Consider the following 15503-nt stretch of genomic DNA (forward strand, 5'->3'; position numbering starts at 1 on the left):
ACTTGCATCATTTAACTTCACTATCAAGTACCGCCCAGGGAAGAACAACCAAAATGTGGACACATTATCCCGACAATACCTGGACCGTTTTGCTGTTGGGACAGATGTCCCATTGTTGGGAGCCCTGGCTGGTATGGGCCAACCGCTTGCTGCCGAGGGTCACTGTGGAGAAGTGGTGGCACTACCTGGCCGTACACCTCAGGACCTAAGCCTGCTGCAAGAGACTGACCCAGTCATCGGGCCGGTGCGCAAATACCATCAAGCAGGGCAACGTCCAAGAGCTGAGGAGCGTGAGTTGTTGTCCCACCCCAGCAGGGCACTGGTGCGACAATGGGACCGCCTAGTCGAGAAGGAAGGGGTATTGTACCACCTCATTTGTTCCCCAGGTGGAGGCTTGGAGACACTCCAGCTGCTGCTCCCCCAGTGCTTGCAGGAAGAAGTCCTCCATAGTGTCCATGATAATCAGGGGCACCAGGGCGCCGAGAGGACCCTCCAGCTTCTACGGGACCGGTGTTTCTGGCCGAATATGACCAGGGATACTGAACGGTGGTGCCAAAAATGTCAAAGGTGTGTACTGGGGAAGGCTGTCCAGCCCAAGGTTCGTGCCTACTGGGGCACACTGCAGGCTACCCAGCCAAATGAGATCCTGGCTATCGACTTTACAGTTTTGGAACCTGCAAGTGATGGTCGGGAGAATGTCTTGATCTTAACTGATATATTTACCAACTACTCTCAAGCATTTCCCACCAAAGACCAAAGGGCGTCCACTGTGGCCAAAGTTTTGGTCCAGCAGTGGTTCCATCGTTTCGGGCCACCAGCCCGTATCCATTCTGAGCAGGGTCGGAACTTTGAAAGCATGTTGATTAAACAACTCTGTCAGATGTATGGCATCCAGAAGAGTAGAACCACCCCTTACCACCCCCAAGGTAATGGACAGTGTGAAACATTTAACCGTACCTTGCACGACCTGTTGCGTACCCTGCCGTCAGCCGAGAAACGACACTGGCCTCACCATTTGCCACAGCTGACTTTTGCCTACAACACGACACCCCACCAGACTACCGGACACACTCCATATTATCTTATGTTTGGTAACCATCCAAGATTGCCCATGGATTTCTTGCTCGGGACTGGGGTAGTAGTGCAGGACACCGGTAACTTGGAGGACTGGATCCAGAAACATCAACAGAGTATGCGGGTGACCCAGGAGCATGTCCGGTAAAGATCGGATGAGCTGATACGCCGACGGAACCAGAACCACAATGACAATGTGAACGATTCTGGTCTTGAAGAAGGGAGGCTAGTGTACCTGCGTAACCATGTGCCTGGGCGGAACAAGATCCAAGATCACTGGAACTCTGTCGTGTTTCGGGTACTACGGAGTCCTGCTGGGACTGGAACAGTATACACTGTGGCCCCTAGAGATGGAGAAGGACCAGTTCGGCAGGTGCACCGATCCGAGTTGAGGGCTGTTCCGGAGGGGCTATAGTCGATAGCAGAGGTGGCCACTCCTTCCGTAAGCCAAGCTGACTTGTCCGTTAACCCCACGGCCAGGGAAGAGGAAGGACAGGAAGATGTGGTCATTTTTCATCCTGAGGAGATCCAGGAGGCCCTAGATTCACCCAATTCCCTCGCTCCTACTGAAGTGGAAGCTATACCTGAAGACGTGACCATGACTCTGCATCGGTCAGTTAGATCTACGGCAGGTCAGCACCCTAACCCCCACCGGCTCCCTGGAGCCGTTTCTGTTGGGAATGAGGAGAGGATACTGCCTATAGGTGGTGACCAGAGTATTGGAGTGTGAACTGTCATCGTCGGGCCGCCGATTCACTTGGAGGGGGTGGAATGTAGCCTGTGGGCCGGGTTAGGATTGGGATTCTTCAGTTGACTCCCGTTCTCTTCATTTTATTTGCATTTTCATGTTTAATCGCATCACTAATTGGGGGGTGGAGCGTGCATTTAGTAAGCCATCTAACGTGATGGAGGCAGGCTTATATATAGACACCTTGGGTCCTTAGACCGGACAGTGTAAATTTACTGCTGGCTCTGGTGTGGTGAATCAGTGATTCGGAGGCTGTTTGTGTGTTAAGGTATGTTTAACAGCGTTGTCCTGGTGGGTCGTTTTTTATTGGAGATTAGTATGCCAAGTGAATGTTTGTTTTAATAGTGCGTGAAGGAGCCGACGCTGATTGAGCTGCCGTGCACCTTTGGTTTCCTGTTTGACCATGTATGGGCGAGCGAACTACGGCAAAGTAATGCCAAACCATTTCCGTGTTTAATAGGAGACTGTGACTGCAGCGGGATGTTTACATTCGACGTAGTGTTTCCCCTTTCACTGTGAACGTTACGACAGGTATGTTTTTAATTATGGTCTGCCCGTATTTCTTTCCCCTTGCTGTTCGAACTAGTGTGTGTGTATATGAGTGTATTTTTGGTATCTGAGGACATGCACTTTGATATTGATTACTTTTTTTTTTATATGGCCATTTTATCCTGGCATGTGTAACTGCATTCAAAACGTAATTTGTATTGACTGAAGCATGATCAAACAAATATTCTTAATGATGTGGCTATTGTGTTTTTAGACCTGTGCAGTTACACCTGAGTGCTAGCTGCTGTTCTCCATACTGTGTGATTGTGGATGTTGCTTATAGTATAGGAAGTTTTTTTTTTTCTTGTTATTATTTTTATTTAATTTTTCTTCTCTTTCTTTGGTGGTTGTTTGTTTTCCTCTAGCCTGTTGGCTGTAGCTGTTACTGTATGTGATTGAATGAATTGTATGTCACAGGCTAGAGTGGGTTTATTTTGTTTATTATTTCCTTTATGCCCAATTCCCCTTTGTTTATAACCAGCCTCGGTGTTAGTGGAGCCAGGTAGCTCCTGTATAAGAGACCTCACTGGAAAGCAGGTTTCCCTTTCTTTTTTTTCTTTTCTCTCGCTAACGAAGAAGTTTGCAGTGCCGTGTAGTGTGAACCTTAATATCTTTTAACTATATTTATTAGAGTGCTGTGCAGGGTGTAGACATCGAACTTTATTGTGTATTACTTCAAAAGGGGCCTGTGTCTTTGTTCACCGGTGGTAGTGCGAACTTAGTCTTCCCTTAGTGTTTTCTTTCCAATTGCTTCACTGGCTCCCGTGCGGATGGCTTGGTATTCCCCAAGTATGTGCATTTGTTTTATTTATTTACTTTGACCAACCAACAGCTTCAATCAACTTTGATTAAAGATTGTATTTTTATACTTTTCCAAAAACCTGGGTTTGGGGGGTGTACAACAGCCTTCAAATAACCACTTTCAAAGCTTGATTTGTGGTTTATTATTTTTTTTTCTACAGCTTTGTGTAAAATTAATTCTAGTCTTTAATTGCATTCCATGAACTTTCATGTTTTCACTGTTATCGTCACAGTGCATGCAAGCTAAGCGGAGTAGTTTGCTTGCTTCCTTTGCTCATTCACCTGACAGGATTATGACAGTACATCTATGGCTGGACTGTGACTGTCAAACTGTTAATTGGTTGAGCAATCTAGTATATATGTGATTAAGTTTATCAGGAGATTGTCAACATGCCAATAAATAGCTTTAATATGTACAGAAAGTGATTGTATGTAACTGAGCTTTCCAAATTGAAGAGCACATGCAGTATTCATTATGTTTTTTTTTAAGAATATTATGGGATCAATACAAGTTAAGCTCAATCGACAGCATCGAAAGCAAATAAATAGGTTAAAGTGAGGCACTTAAAATTGAATGGGGATAATTTCCTGAGGGTTTAAAGGCAGAAATGTGAAGCTTATAATTTTACAGAAGCACTTACATTAATCCAATATTAACACGTGTGTACACTCAAAAAACAAATTCACTGAACTTAATTAAATTGAGGAAAAATGTTCCACGTAATTAAATACATATATAGTTTTTTCAACAAAATAATTGGTTTAAACTTACTTGTTCTAGTTCTTGTTATACAAACTTAAGTTAAATTTATCAGACCAATTATATAATATCTAAATAATTGTCTTAAAGGGGTCCAGCTAAATAAATTTTATTAACCATTAGTATATGCCAGGTGAGCAAGTGTAATTACAGTGGAACCACTGCACTGTCAGTTTGATAGCAACTGCTCATAGAGCTAAGCAGCACTCAAATCAAACATCACCAAAAGTGAGAGTACATCCTGAACCTAAGAACAACCACAAATCTTCACCACAATTGGAACTCCAAAAACTCAATCCTTTTAAATGTCAATATAACATCTCGGTTAGTGTTGTAGCCTCTGTTCCTTGATGGAGGGAACAAGACGTTGTGCCAATTTAGTGACACTAGGGGTCGCCCTTGGGAGCCCCAGACACCTCTGATCTTTGAGAAAAGGCTAGTGGGAATTGGCGATTGGAACTTGCATGCCACTCCCCCAGACAAATGGGTATAAAAAGAGCTTGAGTATTCTTAGTATACTTCTTAAAGAGTGGCACTGAAAGAGAGCGACTTTATAAAGATGCTTTTCCGTTTGTGTATATTTCCTGGTTGCGATCGTTACCTCTCAACTTCCCATGGCCACGATCGCTGCTCCACGTTCGCAGAAGGGTCAATATTTCCAACTGTGAGAGCATGATTATGGCAACTTTGCGGTCACAGCTTTCCCTAGGGAAAGCCACCCCAGCGGCTCCCCACTGCGGCCCTTCTACCTACGGGTTTGAGTTTGCGTCAGATAGCACTGGGAGCGATTTGGGGATTTCGATGGGAGCAGCTCCACCGGGAAACCCCCCGCGATCCTCCCATTCCCAAGCACACTCATTTGCCCCAGCGAGTTCTGCGATGGGACCGGCGGCTCATCTCAGGGCGAGTTTACGATCTCTTTTGCGGCTCGCGAAGCGGATGAGCTTTTGATTACAGCGGAGAGCAGGCTGGTTCAGTCTGATGCCATACACAGCTGAAGGCCATGCTTTGCATGCAGAGATCATCTCCCTTCTACGGAAGAATGTGATAGAGTCTGTTCCTTGAGCCAAGATGAAGAAGGGGTTTTACAGTCCCTAATTAATCGTACCCAAAAAAGTTGGTGGGTTGCGGCCAATCTCTGACCTGCGAGTTCTGAACAGGGCCTTGCACAGATTCCTGTTCAAGATGTTGACGCAAAAACACATTTTAGTGCTGGTAGACCTGAAGGACACGTACTTCCATGTCTCGGTTCTACCTCGACACAGGCCATGCAAACCAGTACAAGTCCTCCCCTTCATTCTGTCCCTGTCACCTCACGCCTTCATGAAGGTTGCAGATGCTGCACCTCCCATGTTAATGGAAATGGGGAACCACATGCTCAATTATCTCAACAACTGGCTGATTCAAGCTCACTCGCGGAACTTGTTTTGTGCGCACATGGACCTGGTGCTCAGGCACCTCAGCCGACTGGGGCTTTGGGTCAACTGGGAAAAGAGCAAGCTCAAGTTCAGAGAATCTCTTCTCTCGACATGGAATTAGACATGGTCTCAATGATGGCGCATCTCACGAGTGGACTGGGCAACACCTAACACCTTTGCAGAGTTTTACGACCTCTGGGTTGAGACGGTTTCATCCCGTGTGTTGTCAGGTATGAACAGGTAAGTTAACAGCTGTCTGGGTGTACCGATTGCGCATAGAGCCTTTCCCCTCCTTTGAAGACGTGTGCTTTTTCTCCCAGTCGCGTTCACAAAGGCCAGCACAAAGCCTGGATGAGTGGTTGAATTCCAGCTCCTTTTATACCCATATGTCTGGGGGAATGGCATGCAAATTCCTCTCGCAAATTCCCATTGGTCTTTTCTCAAAGATCAGAGGTATCTGGGGCGCCTAAGGGTGACCCCTAGTGTCACTACATTGATACAAAGTCTCGTTCTCTCCATCAGGGAACGGAGGTTACAACAGTAACCGAGACGTTTTCACACATACCTGAGTTCGCTGGAAAAACATCACGAGCACAGCCAATTAATTCAGATATCGACCCTTTGTTTCTTTAGATGGTCTGAAATCCTTAGGGGTAAAATGTTCACTGCACACCCTTCAATATTTGAAATAATATAAGGGTGTACTGAAGCTAGAGCTTCAATCGCTCATGATCATGTATTGGCAATCGATGAAATGTTAATATTTTCCCGGTGCTTTCTTTGGGGTTTCTGAAGGTTGAAGCATCCAGGATACACACACCAAATGACCATTTTGAACAATACACTTATACAAATAAAAATCTACAGCAAAGACAATTAAACTTTTGAACAGCGCCCCTTAAAAACAATGACATGCTTCCTGCCTCCTCCTCCACGCGTGACTTCACCAACGAGCTTACATCATTCCTCTCATGAACGTACATCACAGAGATGTACGGAAGCGAGCATTTGTAGTTAAAAAGTATATAAGTATTGTTTTGTTTCTAAAAATAATCAATTGTTTGGGTTCAGAAGAACTTTATTTGTTGACTGTGGACTGAGTCGTGGATTATTTTCATGCACCCTAAATATGCATTTTGGACCATCAAAAAAAATTACATTCACTTGCATTGTTTAAAGGAGGAGGCCTGAAATGAAATCCTAAAAATCTTAAATTCTGTTTTGATGAAGAAAGAAACTCAGATACATCTTGTATGGCATATGGAGTAAAAGGCATGATATTCTGTAAAGCTGATATGAAACTATGTGTATTGTGAAAAGTGATGTACAAATTACTTGAGTGTAGACAAACAAAATTCTCAAGAAAAACATGAAAATTATGAGTTCATATTAGTTTTTCTCATTGCAATCAAACAGAATAAATACAGTGCTGTTGTTTGTTCTTTTATTATAGAGCTCTACTTTATGTTGCCAATGTCAGACACTGTTGTTATTTATGATTTAAAAGACATTTATGTTGAATACTTGAATGAGTTTGAGCAAAACATATGTGGGCGCTGTTTTTCTTTGTTTTTGTTTTTTTTATTGTATCGTGAGGCTTTGTATCATATCATATAATATTGTGAAATTTGTGTATCGTTACCAGGGTTGGGAGGGTTACTTCTGAAATTTATTCCACTACAGATTACAGAATACATGTTGTAAAATGTAATTTAATTACTCAAGTTCAGTAATGTATTCTAAATAATTTGAATTACTTCTTAGATTTTTTTACTTGTTTTGACTATAAAAACTGTGCTAGTACACTAAAACAAAATACACATGTTAAACATACATTCTCTGATAACCAAAATATCTTCTTCAGAGTTGTTTTTGCAGGAAAAGAATAACAAAATTATTATCAAGAATATGATTTTTGCAATATGATCAAACATGAATTTTCTTGATAAATAATATGATTGTGCCTGATAACGTGCATGTAAAATGGCTAGAAATAGCATGACAATTTACACAAGGTTCATTTCTATTTCTTCTGCTCCAAACTTACTTCAAACGTACTTCTCTGTCTAATCGTATGAATGTAACACATCATAAGAAAATGTTTCACCGCTGTTCAAAAGCACTTTGGATCGCATCATTTATATGTATAAATGTTTTCCATCTGAAAATACTAAATATTAAATGAAACAAATGACAATAAAATGCAAAGTAATCTCTTTAGTAATCCAAATACTTTTTGAATGTAACTGTATTCTAAATACCAATTATTTAAATTGTAACTGTTGTGGAATACAGTTACTTATATTTTGTATTTTAAATACGTAACCCCGTTACATGTATTATGTTACTCCCCAACCCTGGTTGTTACATGATTAATACATAAATACACACACACACACACACACACACACACACACACACACACTGTATGTATATAGTATATTATTTAATAAAATATCAAATATACTCATGCACTCACTCTCATTCTGCCTCTATCTGTCTGTATACTGTTCTCCGTCTCTCTTTTTGTCTCTCTCTCTGTGTCTGATTAAAAGCAGTGTTTTGAGAGGCTACTTGACGGCACCCATCACCCTGTTGTTCCTCAAGTTTTAATGAGCACTTTAAACTCACAGTGGAACCCATATTAGCAGTTCCCATCTTTAATTACTCTTAAAACTGCCATGAATATGTATACAGATCATCCCAGCTGGACCCGACACTCTTGCAATTCTAACACCAGCATTCAGTTTTGAGTTCAGACACCCTTTACCTCAGTTATATTCCACATAATATTGATGGGTGAGCACAGCAAGTGCGGGGTGTTGGGGGGAGACAAATGTTGTTGAGCGAGTCCTTTTCTGCATGTCGCGGCGCCATTTTATGGTCCGTTCTGCATAACGCGGAGGCTCATTGTTGCTTATCGCTGCCCATTCGGCACGTTGCGTGGCCAAACAACCGGCCCGCTCGGTTCTCCTGATGGCCATTACAAAAGTGCGTCGGCCCACCGGCAAAATGCCCGGTATGCCAGATTACCAGTCCAGCCCTGAATATGGTAGTATCATAAGTTATGTTGTATGTGCAGTAGTACATTATTTTCGCTAAAACTTTGAATCAGACTGTAACGTAGTTCAATGGAAAGGAGGAGGCAAGAACCGGCTTGACAATATCAATTATATTTTAATTATAAACTTAAACAAAAGACAACAACACACACATGACGGACATGTCTGTAAACTATCTCTCTCTCCCGCACCATCCTCCGCAGTTGGCCTTTATCCCTCTCGGAGGCTTGATTAGCCTGATAAGGGACCGGGTGTGTAGAATCACGACCCGGCCCCGCCCTCCGCCCTGCCACACATACCTTAAAGTAGTCTTTTCAAGTGGCATCCCCTTCACGATATGCCTTTTAAGAGCGCAAAATGCTGTTTAGAATTATATGGTATTGTTTATTTTTCAATGTGTGGTTTTTGCATGCTTCAAACTCACACATCTGAATCTAAGCATGTTAATGTCTCATTATGGATACTATGAATTTAAATAAAACTTTGGAAAGTGAGAAACTTTAAACAAAATTATTCACGTAGTGAGATTTGGAATCATTTTTGGTTTTGCCTGATGAGACCGGGAAATCCCATCTGCTGTGAATGACAACAAAGATTTCAAGCAAAAGGGGGGAAACACAATAAAAATTATTAAACATCTTCGGACACATCTCACTGCTTCTGCAGCATACACACAGTTTAGTGCCACTTCATTGAACCTAAATGCTTTATCTTAACATGTATAGATTTACAGTTTCTCTGAAAAATCACATTATAACATCATAAAATTGCACTCGTTTTTTCAAATTACAAATGCATGGTGGCAATAACTTAGCACTTATGATTGGCGCCAATAGCCTCTACCATCAATTTTAGCTTGCAATGTTTTTGGGAAATGCAGCTCAGATAGGTTTGATCACGTCCCTGAGGCATGCTGGTGTGTATGAAATCTGCATTTGCGCTGCTGTTTACCAGGTAAGAGGGGGAAAAAGTGGTTGTAATAAAGAAACAGCTGCTCAAAACAATCTTTTCAACGTTACAATATCTTATTTTAAATATTCTCAGAAATAATGGAATAAAAGTTTAAATCTGTTGCCGTTTGAACTGGCTGTTTTGATACGGCATAAAACTAATATTGTATTAGGTAACAAGTTTGTCCATTTGAGCCTTCTCCCAGTTCATCCATCTGTAATTTTTTACAACCAATGGCTAGTTTCTAAGAACCACTATGACAAAATGTGTTAAGAATTAACACACTATCATATGGTATTGTGATACTTGGTATCATGATACTTTAGCTGGTATAGTATCGTAAGATATGATTATGGTATTATAGACAACCCTACTTGCAAGCCCCTTAAAAAAATAATTCACCCAAATATGACAATTACTTCATCATTTACTCAACCTTACGAATACAAACCCACATTATTATTTTTTTCTTTGGTGGAACACAAAAGTATAAATCAGACAGAATTTTAGTCTCAGTCACCATTTACTTTAATGACATCATTTGTTTTTCGTACAATGAAGGTGAATGATGTTCCACATAAGAAAGAAAGGTTTAGAACAGCATGAGGGTGAGAAAATGATGACTGAATTTTAATTTTGGGGTGAACTATCACTTTAACTATATATATATATATATATATATATATATATATATATATATATATATATATTGTATAATACATTACTTTTATACAATGAATATAATAAAAAAAAATATGTAAAGATACGTATAAGTAAATTTTTCAGAGCAAAAATAAATATTTATTTAAAAAATTAACCTCTATTTATTTTAGTACTGTGGCTTGACTCGACTTGACTTGAATAAAGGTTGTAATAAGCCTTTATTGAAACTCATCAGGACTCGACTTGACTTGCTTGAGGTGAGTCACTGACTTGACTTGCTTGCTTGATTTGTCTGCGCTGCACTTGAGACTTGACTCGAGACTTGATGGTTAAGACTTCAGACTTGCTTGTGTCACGATCCCCTATTGTCTGCCCCGTGTTCTCACTTGTCACCTGTCTTAAACTACACTTCCCATAATTCCCTGCCCTCATCACTGCCTATGCACTTCATTGTTCTCACCTGTGGTTAATTTAATCATCATTATCCTTGTGTATTTAAACCCTGGTTGTTTGGTCAGTCTTTGTCGGTCGTTGAGTGTTTGAATGTGAATGTTCCAATGTAAATGTTAATGTCTCGTATATTCTGGTCTGTGTTCCTGCCTGAGCCCGTCGTGGATGTTTTCTCTTGTTTATATCATTTGTTTCCCATCTTGGATGTTTAGTTTGTTCCAGTCTTGTTTGTCTAATTATTTTCAATAAACCGCATTTAGATCCCCACTCCTCGTCTGTCCTCGTCTGCCTCCGTAACAGCTTGTGACTTGAACATGTTTGACTTCCCACACTCCCACCTCTGCCTTTTGAATGTCAATGTTCTCCAGACATCGACTTTCCTAAGAGAACAATCCTATATTAAGACTGTCTGGTTATTAGTCCCTTATTCCAGGGAGGTGCCCAGGCAATATTAATTCTTATTAATATTCTATTGATTTTGATAATTGCTAGTTATCTATCTGATAATTATTGATTTGAAGGATTAATAAGCTAATGTTTATTCTACTCAATGTTATTTTGATTTTAATAATTGATAGTTGTCTTTGATACTAATTAATATTCTGTTGAATTTGATCATTGTTTTATTTGATGATTGTTGATTTTAAGGATTAATACGCTAACATTTATTCTAATAAATGTTTTACTGATTTTAATAATTATTTATCTTTGATATTGCTAATAAACAAACCCGCCCCTGAACGAAGTGCCTAACACTGATATAAAGAGAAAAAATTCTGGAAATAAAATAAAAAAACGGCAAAATGCTTGAACATGTCAAGTAACAGATGAGATTTCATCAGTTGGCTAATGGTTTGTTTTGATTTTTTTCTTAGGCCAGAGAATATTTTACACTTTTCAAATATCTATACAAATTAATTGAATGAAACAGAGATTTATTGTGGATGTAATTTATTAAAAATATACTGTTGATGTTCTTTTCCATTTGTGTAAGATAGAGGTTTACTGTGAACACATGCATAAACCCACATGTTATGAATCTTCAATTGCTTTCTGTTTGATCATGACAAAATTGCACCACGTTGGAGTTTGTCTGAGATGTGCATAGAAAATACATTTTTGATGTACAAGTTTTTCTTAGGGAAACAGAAAGAGAACTTTTAGGATCTCATTTGAAATTCTTTTTAAATGGGAACAAATTATTCTTTTAATCATTGTGTTTCTGTTTTTATTTTATTCACTGTTTTGTCAGTACAACAAAACTTACTGTTTGAAAGAGCTATTTGTGGATCTCAGCAGCACCTGTAAATCATTATCCATATCGTCTGTGCAAAATAAAGTACTATCAAAATTGTGTCTATGTTGCAATGTTGACTAGAATTTGAGTGATCTTTCTGTGTGAGCTAAGAAGAACAAGTATCTGAATTGCTCTGAAGGATGAGAGAATATGTTTTGTAGTAAGTTTTTTCATGCTTGTTAAACCCTTGTGGCTGATTAGAGCTTTGTAAATGTGGAATATGGAGGAAAGTCAAGAATTGAAGCTTATGCCTATGGCTTGCGGACCTTTATGATGTTGACTGATAGTGAGGGGGGTAGTTGTGGGGGTCTGGGGGTTATCTGACATCTGTTTAAACAAATAGAAAATAAAAAAACAGCAGTCAATAGGCTATATATATATATCAAAAGAATGATGATACGTTTCAGCACAATGAATAATATCCCAATTAAAATGCAAACAGGGCTTTAGCCTGCCCATATGCTTCAGCATACATCACCTTAATACATGCTTATAACATTCAAAGCATTTTATGCATTTAACACATGCTTAAATCACTCAAAGCATTGTATGCATTTTTAACCAGACATGCATTGCTGTTTCAACAATACAACTCATATGTTCACATAAAACACGTTACACTTATTCACTAAACTGGAAAACGCTTTTGGCTATTAATAATTAAATAAGATATGACTAATATTAAATTTACATACAAAGTCCTCGCATGTGCACAAAACATGGTCAAATCTCACACATACAATCCATATGCATCCTTCAGAAATGATCCATGACAAACTCTCAATTTTAACATACAACTCTTCTGAACACATTGTTAATGCAATTTATAAGCATCTTGTGTGAAAATGTTATATTTACCCAAAGAATTATCAAATGATTAATAAAACCAGGAGATCTTTTGCACAAAGTATGTTCTCACATCTCTAATACGAGAGAGTGCCGGAAAGTGGGTATCATAAAAAAAACCTGTAATATAGCCAAAAAACTCAACAAAAAAAAAGAACTGTTCTTAAATGGGCCATGTCCTATTTATGATAAGAGTTCTATTACATGTAATTTATCCACTTGGCTATATTACATTTACTGTAAAAATTTGCAGCTGCAAATTTTTCATTAACTGATGTAATGTTATTATACAAACCTATTTGGTATACTTAAATCTGCTTTATGCTGTATATTACAATATACTTATAAGCACCATAATAATAGAGATTGTAAATTTGAAGGCCACATGATGACTTTACATCACGCAGGAACTTCTGCTAATGAACTTTTACGGTTTTACACTGTAAATTATATGGTAATTCATATTCAATATATATATATTTTATATATATATATATATATATATATATATATATATATATATATATATATATATATATATATATATACACATATTAAGGAAAATTGCATGTATTTTGTAGTGAAATCTAATATATTTTATTTTCACTGTATATAGAAGGGTAACAGAGTTATCCAATTTACAGTTTATTTTCTGTAAAAACAAATGTCTTATAAAATTAAAAAATAATTATCTATCTTCTCTCTTGCTGTCTCTCTCTTCCCATTCATTGCTGTTTCTTCAGATATAGGCGGTATGCTGAGCGTGTGGCACTGTTGGAGGAGGCAGAAGGGAACTTTGATCAGTTCACGTGGAGCTACCAATTCTATGGAATCCAGCGCCAATCCGACAATAGCCTGCTCCTTAGGGAATGGGCACCAGGAGCAGAGGCCGTCTTCCTAACTGGGGATTTCAGTAAGCATCCCCACAATCCTGTCACAAGGAGACCCTTGACCGTCACATCCAGTTGCAAACCCTTCTTTGTGGATAGATCTGTGAATCAAAGTACGAGTGAATCCAAGCGATTTATAGTTGCCAAGGAAACAGGCTTTAATTTTAGGCCACTGAAATGCACTTCGTGTTCGCTGGCTGAGAAATCTGCTAGGATTGCTGTGAGTGATTAAGCTGTAATGATTTGCATTACCAGTTGTGTGCTTGTCTGCATTGCTTACATGTAGTTTGACGCTATTGTTCCTTTAGAGACACTGAGAGACAGAGAGGAAAAACGAGACAAATAATGGTCTGTTGTGAAGTTTTACTCAAAGGCTGGTTTGGAGTTATTTAGAGCCAGGGTTCAAAATGAGGATATGTTCACTCTAATCATGAAGTAAAAGTCTTGACTGTCGTAATTCACCATTGTATTTGATTGTTAACTTATTTCATGCATGCTATTTTTGTGTACAAAATAATTGAAGCAGGAGATTCTCTGTGAATGTGGCCAATCAATTGATTTCTATCATGCTAACACTCAGAGTTGTAATTTCTAAACGATGTACCACTTTAGTGTGCTGTATTTCAGCGCATAACCCTTTGTCTTATTCATATACCACCCACAATACAACTTCATTAGTCACTAAGTGCTCTGGTATAGCGCTGCACCATCCATGTTGAAATTAAGTAATTCTTTTTAGCATTCAACATACTCAAACATGCCACCTTTCTATCTAAATTAAGTGCAGAGTGTTTATCATGTCATTAAAATTACCAATGGTAATGTTCATTGATGAAGGTTTTTTTATTTTATTTAATCTTGTCAACGATGAGACAAAAAAAGGTTTTAATTAAAACATACAATTGATGAAATACGATGACAAAAATAATACTGCTAGATATTAACTGTGCACCAACACTGATTTCTTATTTATTTATTTTTTAGAAAGAAAAATGCAGAAATAATAGATTGTTTAATCCACTCTTGTTTGTTGGATTTTTCTTTGTTCATGTAGCTTCAAATAACTTGTGGGTTAATGGGTACTAGTGGATTAATTATTTACTCAAACTCATTCTAAATATTTGGAATTAATCAGCTATATCCACAACATTAATGTAAGATATATATATTATATATAATAATATTACATCTGTTTCATAGGTTTCATAATTTTTTTTATAATATATATTTTTTTAAATATTTGAATATTTGGTTAAAGTTACGTTGATACACTTTCATGAAAGTTTGCAAATTATTGTCAACTGAAATATGTTATTTTTGCTAACTACAATTACTTTCTAGTCAGTTAAATTTACAAAAAATTTTGAAATGGCATGATAAAATATTGACTAAATTTAAAGGACAATTTCATCAAAAGACAAAAAATTATGACTAAAATAAAAAACTATGAAAATTGGAACTGGAAGTGCATTACTGAATGTCCTATTCACAACTTCAGTGCCATTTACCTGATGCAATTAACATGATAATAAAGCAGGTGGTAAATTACCAAGGCATCAAAGTTTGACTGGTTAGCATGGGCCAACTAGCCCATGCTGGTACAGTTGATGCTGTAACTACACCATTTTTAGGTCAAAAAGTATCCTTTTCCAATGACGGCTATTCAGAATTTTTGGCGCATTCTGACCAAATACAATTTTTGCAAGCAGCATATTGCAAATATTTCATTATATTATAGTAGATGTTTTAACAATGATCATCTTTTAGTGAAGTTTATGTTTAAATATTGATTTTTTTTGCTCAGTGTTTGTGAGGTCTTTCACATTTTTATTTCCAGATTGTTGATCACACGTGTGCATTAGGCTTGGAAATGTTTGTGGTAACTTAGATCTGTGACGTTCAAAGCTTCTGGCCCAACTTTAATTCTTAAGTAGCTGTCAGGGAGAGAAGATAAGATTAAAGCATTACATAGAGAGAAAAAGAAAGAAAAACTA

At 38.3% G+C, this 15503-nt stretch overlaps 1 protein-coding gene across 1 annotated transcript in view; it reads left to right on the forward strand.

The window, feature by feature from the left end:
• The window catches only part of gbe1a (glucan (1,4-alpha-), branching enzyme 1a), a 200777-nt gene that overhangs the window by 26546 nt on the left and 158728 nt on the right, over positions 1-15503 (forward strand). The window contains exon 2 of the mRNA XM_052115962.1: positions 13363-13532. Within this exon, the coding sequence (XP_051971922.1) occupies positions 13363-13532 (170 nt within the window). The remainder of the gene's footprint in view (positions 1-13362; positions 13533-15503) is intronic.

Source organism: Xyrauchen texanus, chromosome 43 (genome assembly GCF_025860055.1).
Source record: "Xyrauchen texanus isolate HMW12.3.18 chromosome 43, RBS_HiC_50CHRs, whole genome shotgun sequence".
NCBI lineage: Eukaryota > Metazoa > Chordata > Actinopteri > Cypriniformes > Catostomidae > Xyrauchen > Xyrauchen texanus.